General features: G+C 34.6%; 1 protein-coding gene across 4 annotated transcripts in view; it reads left to right on the top strand.

The window, feature by feature from the left end:
- The window catches only part of AP3B1 (adaptor related protein complex 3 subunit beta 1), a 261,409-nt gene that overhangs the window by 146,919 nt on the left and 99,498 nt on the right, over window positions 1-14,992 (top strand). For all 4 annotated transcript variants that reach the window (XM_047853236.1, XM_047853230.1, XM_047853242.1 and 1 more), the window contains 2 exons: window positions 10,741-10,927; window positions 11,883-12,013. In XM_047853236.1, the coding sequence (XP_047709192.1) occupies window positions 10,741-10,927; window positions 11,883-12,013 (318 nt within the window). The remainder of the gene's footprint in view (window positions 1-10,740; window positions 10,928-11,882; window positions 12,014-14,992) is intronic.

Genomic DNA, 14,992 nt, shown 5'->3' with positions numbered 1-14,992 from the left:
GGTGTCTGTTTCTGTAAGGTTCTATGTTAGAAGGTAGTGGTGCAGAGAGATGACATTCTAGTCAAGGGAAAAGGCGAGAAAAACAGCTAAACAATGAAATAGGTGTGGTAAGTGCTGTAAGAGAGGTGTTAAGATATGGTGGAACTCCAGAGGAGAAAGTTATTGCAAGTCAGAAGTGGAAGGAGGTAAGAGATAAGAGAACGTTTTGTGAAGGATAAGATTCTTGACTAAGGACTTACAAGGAGTGATTTGCCATATAGAATGAGAAGGGCGGTGAAAGTCATGAAACAGCTTTGCTGCAAGTTTCTTGTTTATTGATAAAAACGCCATCTTAGCCTGAGAACTCCCTGTGTTCTCTAAATACATGTAGTATTGTAAACGTCATTATAACACCTGGAATTGGCTACTCTAAATGTATCTAGCTTCTAGGTTATTAAAAAATTAGTACAAAATCAGTATGTTAATCAAGACCAAAAGTAGTTATGTCTTATAAAGCTAAATAAAGGTTCTGGTTTTGGTCCTCTTTGTAGCTATAAAGAAACAATGGAAAGTGGTACTATTTGTTCAGGAATTACAGAATATATTCCATAGCTTTTGAATTTGAAGACAATGTAGCTTGTACCAGATGTTTTTTTCTTGAGCTGTATTGTTAAATGAAGTTTTGGAGCTCAACTTCTGAACTGTTCTATTTTATATTTAAGAATAATATTTCTGATAAACACAAATAGACTTCACCACCAACTCGTGAAGGCATATTAATGTTTAGAAAATGCACCAAATTTTTCATTCTTTCATTCATTCATTCATTCATTCATTCATTTACTATTTTAGATACAGAGTGTGAGCAAGGGAGGGGGGCAGAGGTAGATAGAGAGAATCTTAAACAGGCTCCAAGCTCAGGGTAGATTGTGATGTGGGGCTCAATCCCACGACCCTGGGATCATGTCCTGAGCTGAAATCAAGAGTTGGGCGCTTAACTGACTGAGCCACTGAGGCACCCTGAAAATATACCAAATTTTCGCATATATTTTTGTATAACTCATTGTTTTTAAATGATTAAATGTAAAAATAGGTGAATGACAGTGTCTCTAGGGTTGTGCTCTTCAGTCTCTCATTAAGAAAAGGGGGTTGAGAGAATTGGTAAAATAAGCATTAAAGGGCACTTTTTAGCACCATCCGCTTGACAGCATGTTTAAATTGTGTGGTTCATACCTGTTGAATAAAAGAGAGAGACTAAAATTATTTCTTTGGGCTAGCTGTAAAAAATTTATGTTCTGTATTTAATTTATTTTAGCCATCTTTAAGACTGAACTGTGGCAGTGCCCAGGGACTGGTTTGCCATGAAGTCCTGACATTTATTTGTCTATCTGAATTCCCTGTGGAATAACTTAGTGAGCATCCCAGAATTGTTATTGAATTATTTAGTTATAGGAAATGTCGAAGTTAATTTTTATAAGATTGAGCATGTTGTGTTCATTTGTTGGCTTGAAGAATAATTGAGTAATGAACTTCTTTAATACCTCAAAATATTTTTACCTGGTGTGAAAACTCATTTACAAATAAGTCAACAGTCTGCTTTCAGTATGTCGAGTTAGCTCCTGCTGGACTGACCCTCCACAGAGAACAACTCTGGAAAAAATACAAAAAATAAATCCCCAAAGTCTCAGAAGAGCGTAGAAAAGCAGTAAGATCCTGGAGGGAAATTAACACTTGGAAGAAGAGAGTGGCACCGAGGGAATGTCACCACTTTTAGGGCTTTTATCCAAGAGGATGGGCCACAGTTGGCACTACACACAGGTGCTAAAACTCCAAAAGAAAACCCAAGGTCCTTCTGGCCTGAGGAAGTAGAGAACATAGTTCAGGGAAACTATAGATGTTGGAAAGTAAAGGAAGAATAATAGAAAGGAGAGAGCCATAGTGGGGGAGCCTCAGGATCTGTGAATAATTTTGGTTGACCCCTGAACCACACATGCTCAAGGTGCATTCAGAGCAGCACAGCTGAGTATAAAGGAACTGAACTGAAATTTGAGCTGCAGCAAAGAGACAAAGTTTTCACTTTGAACTCGACCAGGTTAACTGCTAAAATAAACAAAAATCAGTACTCACTCAAAGAGTGTAACAATGTCCACGGCCTCTATAATATAACATTCGTAATTTCCAAGATACAATCCAAAATTATTCCACTCATATATGAGGAATCAGAATGAGGAGCTATTATTTAAAGGGTATGGGGTTTCAATTTACAAAGACATAAAAATTTTGGGAGATGGATGGTGGTATTGGTTGTACAATATTCTGCATGAATTGCACAGTTAAAAGTGGTTAGGACGGTAATTATTATATGTTTTATCACACACACACACACACACACACACACACACACACACACAAACAGGAAAGTGTGATCACTTTTCAAGAAAATTGGAAAAAACAACAGAAGCTAACCCTGAGATGATCCAGATGTTGGAATTTGCAAGCAAACATTTTGTAGCAGCTTTTTATAAGTGAGGTCAGCAATATAAAGGAAAATATACCCACCATGAATAAAAAGATAAGAATTCTCAGAGAAATATAATTATACAAAAGACTCAAATGGAAGTTTTTTAGAACTGAAAAATACAGTATCAAAAAAATCAATATCTTGTTTATCATTAGTATTATATATTCCTCTTTAACATTTTAATATTTTTCTTTTTAGGTATAGATATATAAAGCTGGTTCATATAGTTTTTTTTTTTTTAATTTTTTTTTCAACATTTATTTATTTTTTTTTGGGAGAGAGAGAGAGACAGAGCATGAACAGGGGAGGGGCAGAGAGAGAGGGAGACACAGAATCGAAAACAGGCTCCAGGCTCTGAGCCATCAGCCCAAAGCCTGTCGCGGGGCTCGAACTCACGGACCGAGAGATCGTGACCTGGCTGAAGTCGGACGCTTAACCGACTGCGCCACCCAGGCGCCCCCATATAGTTTTTTTTTAACTGTTACATTATAATTATAACTCCGTATGTGGATTTCTTCAGTAAGCTTCTTTAGTTTTCTAACTCTGAGTTATTTCAGATGGAAGTTTGTATTTGGAAAGCAGATTAACTGTGTGTGATGACTACCATAGAACTATTTGATGTCAGTTACTGGAGGGTAGTTAGTGATTGAGAGTATAGGCTCCAATATTACATTGTCTGGCTTCATATCCTGTTTTGCCACTTATTAGGTACATAATTTTGGACAAATTATATAACCTATCCAAGACTTAGTTTTATCCTTTGTAAATTGGGTATTATTATAATTTCTTAATTTAATTTAATTTAATTAAAAGAGAAAGAATGGGAGAGGGGGCAAGGGGCAGTTGAAGTTGCTGAAGCTCTACAACTCTTAGGACATAGTGTAAAGACTGAGCATGACTTCTTTGCAATAGTCTACTGAGGTCTGAGACAGAAAACTGAGTTTATTAAAGGGATTAATAGCAACTAAAAATTAATGAATAAAGGGTGCATTTTTTTAAACTTCCTATAATCTTTTAAATGTAGTGGTAAGTATTATAGCTTAGTGTTTCACTTAGCTGTTTTCTTTTTTTTTAATTAAAAACATTTTTTTAATGTTTATCTATTTTGAGAGAGAGAGAGGGAACGTGAGCAGGGGAGGCACAGAGAAGGAGGGAGACATAGAATCCGAAGCAGGTTCCAGGCTCTGAGCCGTCAGCCTGACATGGGGCTCGAACCCACGAGCAAGATCATGACCCAAGCCAAACTCGGACACTCAACTGACTGAACCACCCAGGTGCCCCTAATTTTTTTTTTTTTAACATTTATTTATTTTTGAGAGACAGAGCGAGACAGAGCATGAGAGGGGGAGGGGTAGAGAGAGGGGATGCACAGAATCCAAAGCAGACTCCAGGCTCTGAGCTGTCAGCACAGAGCCCGACATAGGGATTGAACTCACAGACTTGTGAGATCATGACCTGAGCCAAAGTCGGACACTTAACGGACTGAGCCACCCAGGTGCCCATCATGTTTTCGTTTTAATTATGAAATAACCCAAACCTATAGGGAAGTGTAAAATAGTATAAATACATATATACCACTAAGACTAACTCAATGTTTTTGCCATAATTTTTATTCTTTTTTAAAGGAATGTGGCAAGTAGCTGCTGTCATAATGGTAGTGTGTTCAGTCATGTGTGTTTTTACATTTTTAGTATATGAGTATATGCTCACACACTATGTTACTGTTGTGTGGGTTTTGCAATTTTGCATAGGTAGATACTGTATTTTTTTGTATACTTTGTAACCTACTTTTTTCACCTAATACCATGTTTTTAAAATACTGACATGTATAGATATACTTCATGCATTTTAATTAACTCTGATTTTCTGTGAGACAGGTTTCTGCTTTGCTGCTGTTAGAAGAGTGATTCATTGAGTATCCTTAATATTTGCCTTTCCTTTGTATTACTTTTTAGACTTCTTGGTTCTTAGTAAGAAGTTTTATAAATCACAGTTACATCTTGGGCATCCTTCCTGAAGTTAAAAGCAAATTCTCTTTTGTCCCGTGATTCAGGTCTTAGGTGAAATCTACCTCTGCCCCCAGCTTCTTTAACATGACTTAGCAAAAGGGTCTCAGGCTCTGTGTTGTGACACCTCTACCCTTTCTTGGATATATTTTTTTTTGGCTTTAAGAAACTCGAGTAAATACAGCTTGTAAAGAAAGAGCTTACAGAATACTTTTCAAGTTGACAAAAATATGAATACTGTTAAATTTATGAAATTTCATCCAAGTCACATAAAGAATCCTGGTTAGTCATGAAGTGATGAAATTGATGACATGGAACACTGGTACTGCTTAGATTTCCCTCTGGTTTAGGTTAAGAATTTTGTGTTGCTTTCTTTCATTTACCAAACCAATTACCAGTATCCTTCTTTTTCAGAATAACAGCTGTGTGGAACCAATATTAATCTTCACTATGCTAAATGCTGAATTCTGTGTACTTTTTTATTTTCCTTAAATTAAAAATATATCTCAGCTGATTTTAGTAGTATATTTTAAGATACCTTTTTTACTATTTTGTGCTGACTTACTAAATATTTGAAGAAAGCTATTGTTTGTGCAAATATTTATCTGTTTATTACTTGTCAGAGTGCTTAGGTAGAAATATGAAGCCCATATTTTGAGTTTTTTTTTAAATAATGGATTAAAAAACTTTTATACAGCATTCCCTAAAATACATTTTTCCTATATTACAGTGACTGAGAGTCATTCTGAAAGGAATATAATAGGTATAGTGTCTGGGTAGCATTATCTGTTAGTTATTACTGCTCATAGTCCCTTAAATCTAAGTAGAAAAAATAATCTGAAATCAAAATTTAACAAATAGCTGTGTATAAGATATTAATATTTTTTATTAAGGGTACACTGTATTATTCTCTTTTTCTTTTATAATTTTATGAGTAAAACCTCTTTAAAAGTACTGTTTAATGTCCCATCTGGTTTTGGATTGAGTCTTTGATTGTATTAAATACCCATGATTATTTACTTGACCATTGTTTACTTTCTTTGTAACTGTTGGCCGGAACAGATCTCATTTATGTCTCTTGCCTCTGTGATTTAGTTTGGGATTTGTCTCACATGTTTCATTTTTATCAATAGTTGTGTTAAACTAGATCAGACTAAGTTCGTAGACCTCCACATTGTACTTTTCACCTCTGCTGTGGTTTTGTCTAATGACATGTAACACACAAGTGCAATGAAGAGAGATTTCATTTTCTTTATTTTTTTTGTGTCATCATAATTTTTTTTCAATATATGAAATTTATTGTCAAATTGGTTTCCATACAACACCCAGTGCTCATCCCAAAAGGTGCCCTCCTCAATACCCATCACCCACCCTCCCCCCCTCCCACCCCCCATCAACCCTCAGTTTGTTCTCAGTTTTTAACAGTCTCTTATGCTTTGGCTCTCTCCCACTCTAACCTCTTTTTTTTTTTTTTCCTTCCCCTCCCCCATGGGTTCCCGTTAAGTTTCTCAGGATCCACATAAGAGTGAAACCATATGGTATCTGTCTTTCTCTGTATGGCTTATTTCACTTAGCATAACACTCTCCGGTTCCATCCACGTTGCTACAAAAGCCATATTTCATTCTTTCTCGTTGCCACATAGTATTCGATTGTGTATATAAACCACGATTTCTTTATCCATTCATCAGTTGATGGACATTTATGCTCTTTCCATAATTTGGCTATTGTTGAGAGTGCTGCTATAAACATTGGGGTACAGGTGCCCCTATGCATCAGTACTCCTGTATCCCTTGGGTAAATTCCTAGCAGTGCTATTGCTGGGTCATAGGGTAGGTCTATTTTTAATTTTCTGAGGAACCTCCACATTGTTTTCCAGAGCAGCTGCACCAGTTTGCATTCCCACCAACAGTGCAAGAGGGTTCCCGTTGAGAGATTTCATTTTCTTATGTGAGACATTTAAATCAGAAAGACCTTGTTTTTCCAACCTTTTTGAGATGTAGCTTAATTTTTCTTTTTTAGAGCGGCATGCAGAATGTGTGCTGGTAAAATGCAGTGTGCCCTGACAGGGCAAGGAGCTAAATTATTCAGTTTTTCACTGGTGGTAAGATACGTGTGAGTGTTTCATCTGCTGGCCACGCTGGCAACTTGTATGGTTGTGCCATGGCCTGTGCAAAGCATGAAGCTGTCAGTTGTCAGTGGAGAGAGTCAGAGGAAAACATGGGAAGTTTGAGGTGGGTTGTAGATGAAATATGTGCAAGAGACGGTCCTGCCATAGATCGTTAGAGAGTGGGCAGAACACTCTCACTTCGCTACTTCTGTCATTTATTGTGCAGCGTAAATCTAAAGCCTATGTATTTTATTATTGGGAAGTTCTTTCTTTATCTTGTTATAAACCCAGCAGCAATCATTTCTTAAAGATGGAAGTGTAGACTTAATGAAGAATGAAGTACTGACTTTCTCACTGTGCACAAAATGTTTATCAGTGTTTACCAGCCACTATGAGAGTTGTAGTGATGTCACCGACCACACAACGACCAGAAGATAAAATGTACTGAAAAAAGATCAGCATCTATTTAAAAAGTTGAGTTGTAGGGATGAGCTCTGGGTGTTATATGTAAGTGACAAATCACTAAATTCGACTCCTGAAATCATTATTACACTATATGTTAACTAACTTGGATTTCAATACATTTTTAATTTTTAAAAAGAAGTTAAGAGTTATTTTAAGAAGATTGTGTCTCCAGGGACCCCTGGATGGCTCAGTAAGTTAGCGACTGACTTCGGGCTCAGGTCATGTTCTCACAGTTGGTGAGTTTGAGCCCCGGGTCAGGCTCTGTGCTGACAGCTCAAAGCCTGGAGCCTGCTTCAGATTCTGTGTCTCCCTCTCTCTCTCTCCCCTCCCCTGCTCACGCTCTGTCTCTGTCTTTCTCAAAAATAAATAAACATTAAAAAAAAAAAAAAAAAAAAGAAGATTGTGTCTCCAGATGACAAATACATACAGGTACAAAAGATGTTTACATAGCTTTCTTGATACAAGATCTCATTTAGATAACTGTTTAAAAATTAATTTTCTTCATTTTTTATTCCAAGTTCTCTTTTTACATATGAAGAAGGAAGTAGTAACTCTTAATGTCTTGGCTCCATTAGCAGAAAAAGGACCTAAACAATGCCAGTTTTCAAATAGAAAATTGATTAATTTTGTTACTAGGTTGATTTTTTTCACTCAAAGCTTTTGTATGTTTGTTCCATTTTGCCATAAATGGAATCAAAATAAAGCATTTGGAAGTTTATTCTGTCAAAAATGCTGTAAATGCTGTTGATTTTGCATTTTCTAAATTTGGTGAAATATGTTAAAAAGTATAAAGAGAATTACTTAAAAAGTTGGGGTTTTTTTCTAAGTTTAGAGAGAGAAAGCTTGATTGGGGATAGGAGCAGAAGGGAAGAAAGAATCTTTTATTTTTAATGTTTATTTATTTGGGGGGGGGGGTGTTTGTGAACAGGAGAGGGGCAGAGAGAGGGAGAGAGAGAATCCTAAGCAGGCTCCATGCTGTCTGCACAGAACCTAACGTGGGGCTCGATCATAATACCATGGGATCTTGACCCTGAGGCAAAATCAAGAATTGGACGCTCAATCAACTGAGCCACCCAGGCACCCTGAGAATTATTTAAAAGTTTTGTCTCATAAAAATAATTATCAAAAAAAAGTTTCATTGAATGGAGGGGTAAAAGTTACATATCAGGGCTTAACATATTTACAGATTTCAACATGAAAAAGAAAGCATGGTGAGAATATCCTTCTTTCAACAGGATTTTTTTTAATCTTACCAGATTGTCTAATGTAAAGAGGGTGTTTTCTTCATTACAAATATTATGGTCTATAGAGAAGAGTACGTTGAAAATGTCAACAGTTTTGTAATTATTGATCATAAAATTCAATTTTGAAAAAGATTTATTAGACAATCTTACTTTTTTTAAAAAGCTCAAAATAAAGCCATATAAAAATATGTTCTTCAGAGAAATGTCAATGACTTATTATTAGAGGTAGATACACCTTAGAAACTGATTAAAGTGTATGAACATATAGTGAATAATTACTTAATGTTTTTGATGCATCATTATATATAGATAGGTTTTTATCTTTTAGAAAATTTTAGTTTTGAAAAACAGAATTTTAGTTTTGAAAATGGATTTTTTAAAGTATGTTTTAATGTTTATGTTTGAGAGGGAGGAAGAGAGAGAGAGAATGGGGGGCAGAGTGTGAGTTGGGGAGGGGCAGAGAGAGAGGGAGACACAGAATCCGAAGCAGGCTCCAGGCTCTGAGCTCTCAGCACAGATCACGATGCAGGGCTCAAACTCATGAGCTGTGAGATCATGACCTGAGCCCACATGGAATGCCTAACCGACTGAGCCGCCCAGGTGCCCCGAAAATGGATTTTTAATAGAACTATTTTGTAAGGCCACCAGTGTAATAAAACAAGTTTTGTAGTCAATAAATGGATACTTTAAAAATTACAAAATTTTAATTCCTAAAAATTCCCTTTCATTAGTGTCTATTAATATATTGAGGTAGTTTAATTTTCTAAAAATTAATTTTGGAGATCAGAAATGTGTCACTCCAATAGCTCACAAAAATTAATCACTAGATTGCACATCTGAAACTAATATAACACTGTGTTAACTATGCTGAAATTAAAATTTTGAAAATCATTGCAATGAACAGACTAATTTTTTTCTTTATTTTAGTTGCATATTCTAAATCTCACCACTCAGAAGGACTTGAGAGTTAACCTAGTTGTAAATTCTCACTGTGCATTTGAGATAACTAAGGGTTAGTATATTTGCCAGGCTATCTCAGAAAGTTAATAACACAGTCCAGGATACCACACTTTTTTTGAGCTGTATTCCTCATTTGGTGAATATTTTGCTAATTTTCTTTAAAAATGAATTTTTCTCATTTGCAGTTGAACCACCATGGTCTACTAATTAGTGAATAGCAATTATTGGTAACCAAATTCCTAATAACTCTATTAACATTTTTCACTTGTATTTTTTATAGTTCTACTTTTTTGAAACTAGGTTAATGCTCCTTTAAATACATTGTTACTGCAAGAAGGTTGCTTTCTATTCAAATCAATTATCTTAACCAATTATTATTGTAAAAGAGTTTACCACACCACTTCTATACTTTGACTTTTTGTTCTTGAATTGTCTTTAGCTGTGCCTGACTTGATTGATTTCATTTTTTATCCTTTATTAATGTCTATAAAATGTTCTAATGTCGATGTTTATTTTTTCCATATATTATGAATCCTGTTTAATTTATAGTTACAATTGTATTTGTGTAACCTAAATTAAAACTATGCTTTTTCAATAAAGTAACTGGAGTTTAAAATTCAAACCTATTTTGATAACATTTCAAATTTGGTTTAATTACTATTAAAATTATCTCAATACATGTTAATGTAGTACATTCAAAAATTGACTTAGGAAATCTTATTACACTGTAAAAGCTACTGTAATAAGTTGCTGCCTTACATAAATAAATAAATGACCAATATTACTAGAGGCTATAAGCAGCATGGGAAAGAAATGGAAGGAGTCTTTTATCCTAGTTTTTAGAGGGCATCAGCAGCTTGCTTTTATGAAAAAGTAACAGCTAAATGCACTGCAAATAATTTGCAGTAATCCAGTTCAGTGATTCATGTGTCTGCTTTAATGGGTCATAATTCAGGGTAAAGTAACTGAGTGCAGTCAGAGTGCAGACACTGCTTATGCCAGGGACAGTATCTCTTCATAAAACACACCTCAGGAGAAGCAGTTTGCCAGCCCCCTAATACTCTCTGATGTTTTGATGTCCTGCATATTTTTCCGATTAAGTTTTGAGTGCCATGTTTTTAGTTGTATTTCCACATTCATTATTCTCACGTAGACCCTTCAGCGGGTTTGCCATATATGATTATTTTTTTAATGATGCCTTTCTTTCCACTTCAGCAGTTTAATAATCTAGCACATGGCTGCTTCTCAGTACTCAGCATTCACCTCCCCAATACTGAAGAGGACATGTGCTTTGGCTTCAAAATTCCATTTGCAGCGTTAGAAATGCATATTCCCTACGGAACAACATTTGTTTGACATAACCATTCATTTTTATTACCTCTTTAAATATGTTTATCCAGAGTTATCAATAATCATAAATAACTGTATTCTCATCTTGTTCTGTTTTTTTCCAACAGACAAAATTGCTTACCCAGTACATATTAAATCTCGGCAAGTATGATCAAAACTACGACATCAGAGACCGTACAAGATTTATTAGGCAGCTTATTGTTCCGAATGAGAAGAGTGGAGCTTTAAGTAAATATGCCAAAAAAATATTCCTAGCACAAAAACCTGCACCACTGCTTGAATCTCCTTTTAAAGGTATTATTATCAGAATATAATGGCAAAATACACATTACCTAAAAAATTATGACAATATGTCCCATTTCTAATACATTTAAAATTTAGCTCTTAGAAAATATAAGTGATTAATATACATAAATATATAAGAACACTATGCTTTCTACTCATCTGTTCTCCAGAGCAACCTTCATATTAACATTTTTTTATAGACCTTATTTACCTAAGTAATTTCAGTCTTCTGAGTTTATCTTTATTCTTACTAAGCAGTTCAGCTGAGCAATAGATTAAAGCTGTGTTCTTCTTATTGACATTGACTTCATTCCTATTTTAAATAGCCTTCTTTAATAAGGAATATAATATACCTTAATAGTGAGTTTTTACTAATTAAATACTCTATGTACACTAACATAACTTTTCTAGGAAGAATTATTTCTTAAAAATATCCCTTTATATTTAAATTTGTTTTTCAAGATGAAAGTTGACTTATTTTTTCCAGCTTTTTAAAAAGGAGTAATTTTATCAATTTAACAAGTAGCCATTAGAGTTAGAATCAAATGATTGTATACCTTGGTTTTCATATTGTTTCTTATTTAATTGTCGGTGATAAAAAGCAGTTCAGTATTGTAGAAAAACTATTAAAATTCTGAATGTGTTTGTGCTAAGACATGTATATGGATTGTTTAACTGTGCTGTCATTCTTAATATTCACAGTAAAGTAATTTTTAGAGAAGCTACATTTCAGAGCAACACCTCTAAACACACTGACTGATTAGCTTTTTTATTGACCATTATGGGGGAGATTATTGTAATCTATGGACTGAAATCAGTTTTTTGACCTATGAAGAGCTTCCTAGTTTATATTTATTCCTTGACATTTGAGGTAATATGCCAATTACCTTGAGCTCTGATTGGGATTGTTCTCTGTTATATACAGCTCATATTGTTTATTTTATATTTTCCTCTATTTTAATAGATAGGGATCATTTCCAGCTTGGCACTTTATCTCATACTCTCAACACTAAAGCTACCGGGTACCTGGAATTATCTAATTGGCCAGAGGTGGCGCCGGACCCATCAGTTCGAAATGTAGAAGTAATAGAGTTGGTAAGTTGACCTTTCTGAAATTAATTTTGTCAAGCAGTGGGAGATTCTAGAATAACTATTGTTTTATATAAAAGCTTTTTTAAGGGGTTGAAAATTGAAAATTGTTCTGGTATATCTAAATGTAATGTATTAGATATATCTCGCTGTTTTGGGAACTGAATATTGTAGTATTCCTATGTCATTGTACATGTACTGTTCCTTTTCTTCAAGGAAATAGAGAATTGAATTCTCTGCATCAGTGCCACCCACATTTTTGGTATTGCATTTGTAGCTGTGTAGATTCAATTTCTAAGGTATTTAGTGTCATTGGATTGAGCTTTTTCTACTTTGTTTAGAGATTCATAAGCTTCCTGTCAATATTTTTCTAAATAATTTTTGCTGTTCTCTCCCAGAAAAACCATACAAAGTGTTCTTCTGGATTTTCTGGTGAACCTGTTTTAAGTGCAGCCTAAATATAAACAGGTCGCATTGTGTACAAACGATGTCCTTAGATAAGGTCATAACTAATAAGAATATTACGTTGCTTTCACATTAAAAAAAAAAAAGCTCTCACATAAATACTCTTTCCCTAGATCTTTAAAAAATTCTGGCTACTAAAATGAAAGAGTTAATGTTCTTTCTAATGTTATCCTTTTCTTACATCAACAAGAAAAATAAGGAGGTCTTCTGATGTCTTTAGAAATTGATCATGTGAAATATATCCAATATTTTTTTAAGTAGGATTAATAAAAAAGAACAATTAGGTATTACATTCTGGGTGCTTTTCTGATAGGAAAGATGTATTAAACTAAGATTCAGATAACCAGAGTTCTTTACCACTGATTCCTATGAGAAAGTACATTAACCTTCCTGCCTATTAAATTTTCCACTTATGATGGATGGAAATATTTGTTACTTTATTTTTTTTTTAAGTTTATTTATTTATTTATTTTGAGAGAGACAGAGAGCATGCAGGCAGGGGAGGGGCAAAGAGAGAGGGAGAGAGAGAATCCCAAGCAGGCTCCACACTTTCAGTGCAGAACCCAAAGTGGGGCTCAGTGTCACAACTGTGAGATCGTGAGCCGAGCCAAAATCATGAGTTGGACACTTAACCCACTGAGTCACCCAGGTGCCCTTTTATTGCTTTAAATAGAATAATTTCTGTAATAGGTATAGCTGTGTAATTTGGTCCTTTTGAAAAATACGTTTCTCTTAACTACTCAAACTTATCCTGGCTTTGAAGCACGGCCAGAAGTGATAATAACTAATAATGACTCAATTTAGCAAACCCTGGCATTTTGATAATGTTTTACACACATTATCTTGTTTAAACCTCATAATGATTGTAAATGATGGTTATCGTTGTTCCTATTTTCCAGTTGAGGAAACTAGGGTGCAGAGAACCTAAGTAAATTGCCCAAGCTTATATAGCTAGTAAGTGATGGAACTGGGATTCCAACACAGATCAGAGTCCACCGTTCATGTTGTTACTGCCTACATTTTATTATGTAATGTGAAGAGAGAAAGCTTGAGCTTGTTTGCAAATCTGTGCTATTCTTAGTACTAGTACTTGGCACTGTCATTTTTATGTTGTGACAAATGATCTCTGTTTAGAGGTGATTTAAAAAAATGTAAAACTTACTAAAACTAATTGTGTGTCCATTCCTCCTTGAAATTAAGTTTGTTGATTTTCACTCAGATCTGTATGCTCTTAAATACTCTTCAAAGATTGGCTTACTTGTGCAACTTCGTGTCAGATGTTAGTACACAAAGACATGTTCTTTGTTATGATTATTTCCATAGATTTAATCTCTGCTAATTTCGTATTATGGCTGCTCATTGTTTTTATGGTTCTGTCCTTTTCCATTATTGGGTACATAATGCTTTGGCACATGTACAACCATCCTTTTATCCTCCTCTGCATTTCCATCCTGTCCTTCCTCCTTGCTACCCCACTCCACCAAAAAAAATGAAAATAAAAATAGTTTATCTTCCCAGAAATTGATAGCAATGCTACACAGTTTAATTTGGTTTCAGTGGTATCCTTATGTTGGCTGATGGATTGGTTGTTTGGCTGGCTTTTTCCATTGTCTTGTGCTCTTCTAAGTTTTAACTACCTTATAGGGACGGTACTTAACCTGTCTTCTCATGTTCATTTCATCTGCCCAGTTCAACAGAGACAAGTTGATTTCTTTTCCTTTTTGCTGATTGCATATTAGAAATTAATAACTCATAACTTATTGTGGAGAATAATTAAAAGTGATGGAACCTAGTTGAAGAAAACTGTCACTATCCATTGATACCATGCAGAAAACTTTTAATCTACTGGTCTCTGGACATGTTGGCTTAAAATTATACTGTAAGAGATACAATTAAGTATAAAATTAATATACCTAGTTTTATTATCCAGTGCAGCTGCAACAGTGCAGAAAGTAGTGTTCCTTATAGTCTTTCTTACCTCTCACTCTACCACCCCTCCTCCAAAGTCACATCAATGCATTTCATGCACATAGTACACTGTGTTATCCTAGTTTTACAATACCGTGATCTTATAGGATCACATTTCATTATTATGAAATATAACCTTAGTTAAGAAAAATGCCTAGGTTTAGGTAATCTGACAGGGAAACTAGTTATATTGACACCAGAAATGACTTACAATTGCACCCTACCGTTTCCAGGATATTGGATATAACGTATATTTATATTATGATACCAATAAGTTTTGAAGATCCTTTCAAATTTTTTTGCTCAGTTCTAGAAAATCTCACCCCCTTAGGGACAGACCATCTTTTTCATATCAAAGGTATTTTACTTTGTAAACACATCTACTTTTGATATTTTATCTCTCCTAGGATTTTTCTAATTAGTCCTTCATTATTCTCTTCCTCTTCTCTTTCTCCATTATTTCTGATGCTTAGAATGATTTAATTATCATAGTCATAAAAGACTATAAAAAAGTTAAAATATTTTTATTGTTTAAAACCTAAAACTCCATGA

This window comes from Prionailurus viverrinus, chromosome A1 (assembly GCF_022837055.1).
Source record: "Prionailurus viverrinus isolate Anna chromosome A1, UM_Priviv_1.0, whole genome shotgun sequence".
Lineage (NCBI taxonomy): Eukaryota > Metazoa > Chordata > Mammalia > Carnivora > Felidae > Prionailurus > Prionailurus viverrinus.
Note: the sequence above shows the minus strand (reverse complement) of the source record. Positions and strands in the feature narration are given on the sequence as shown.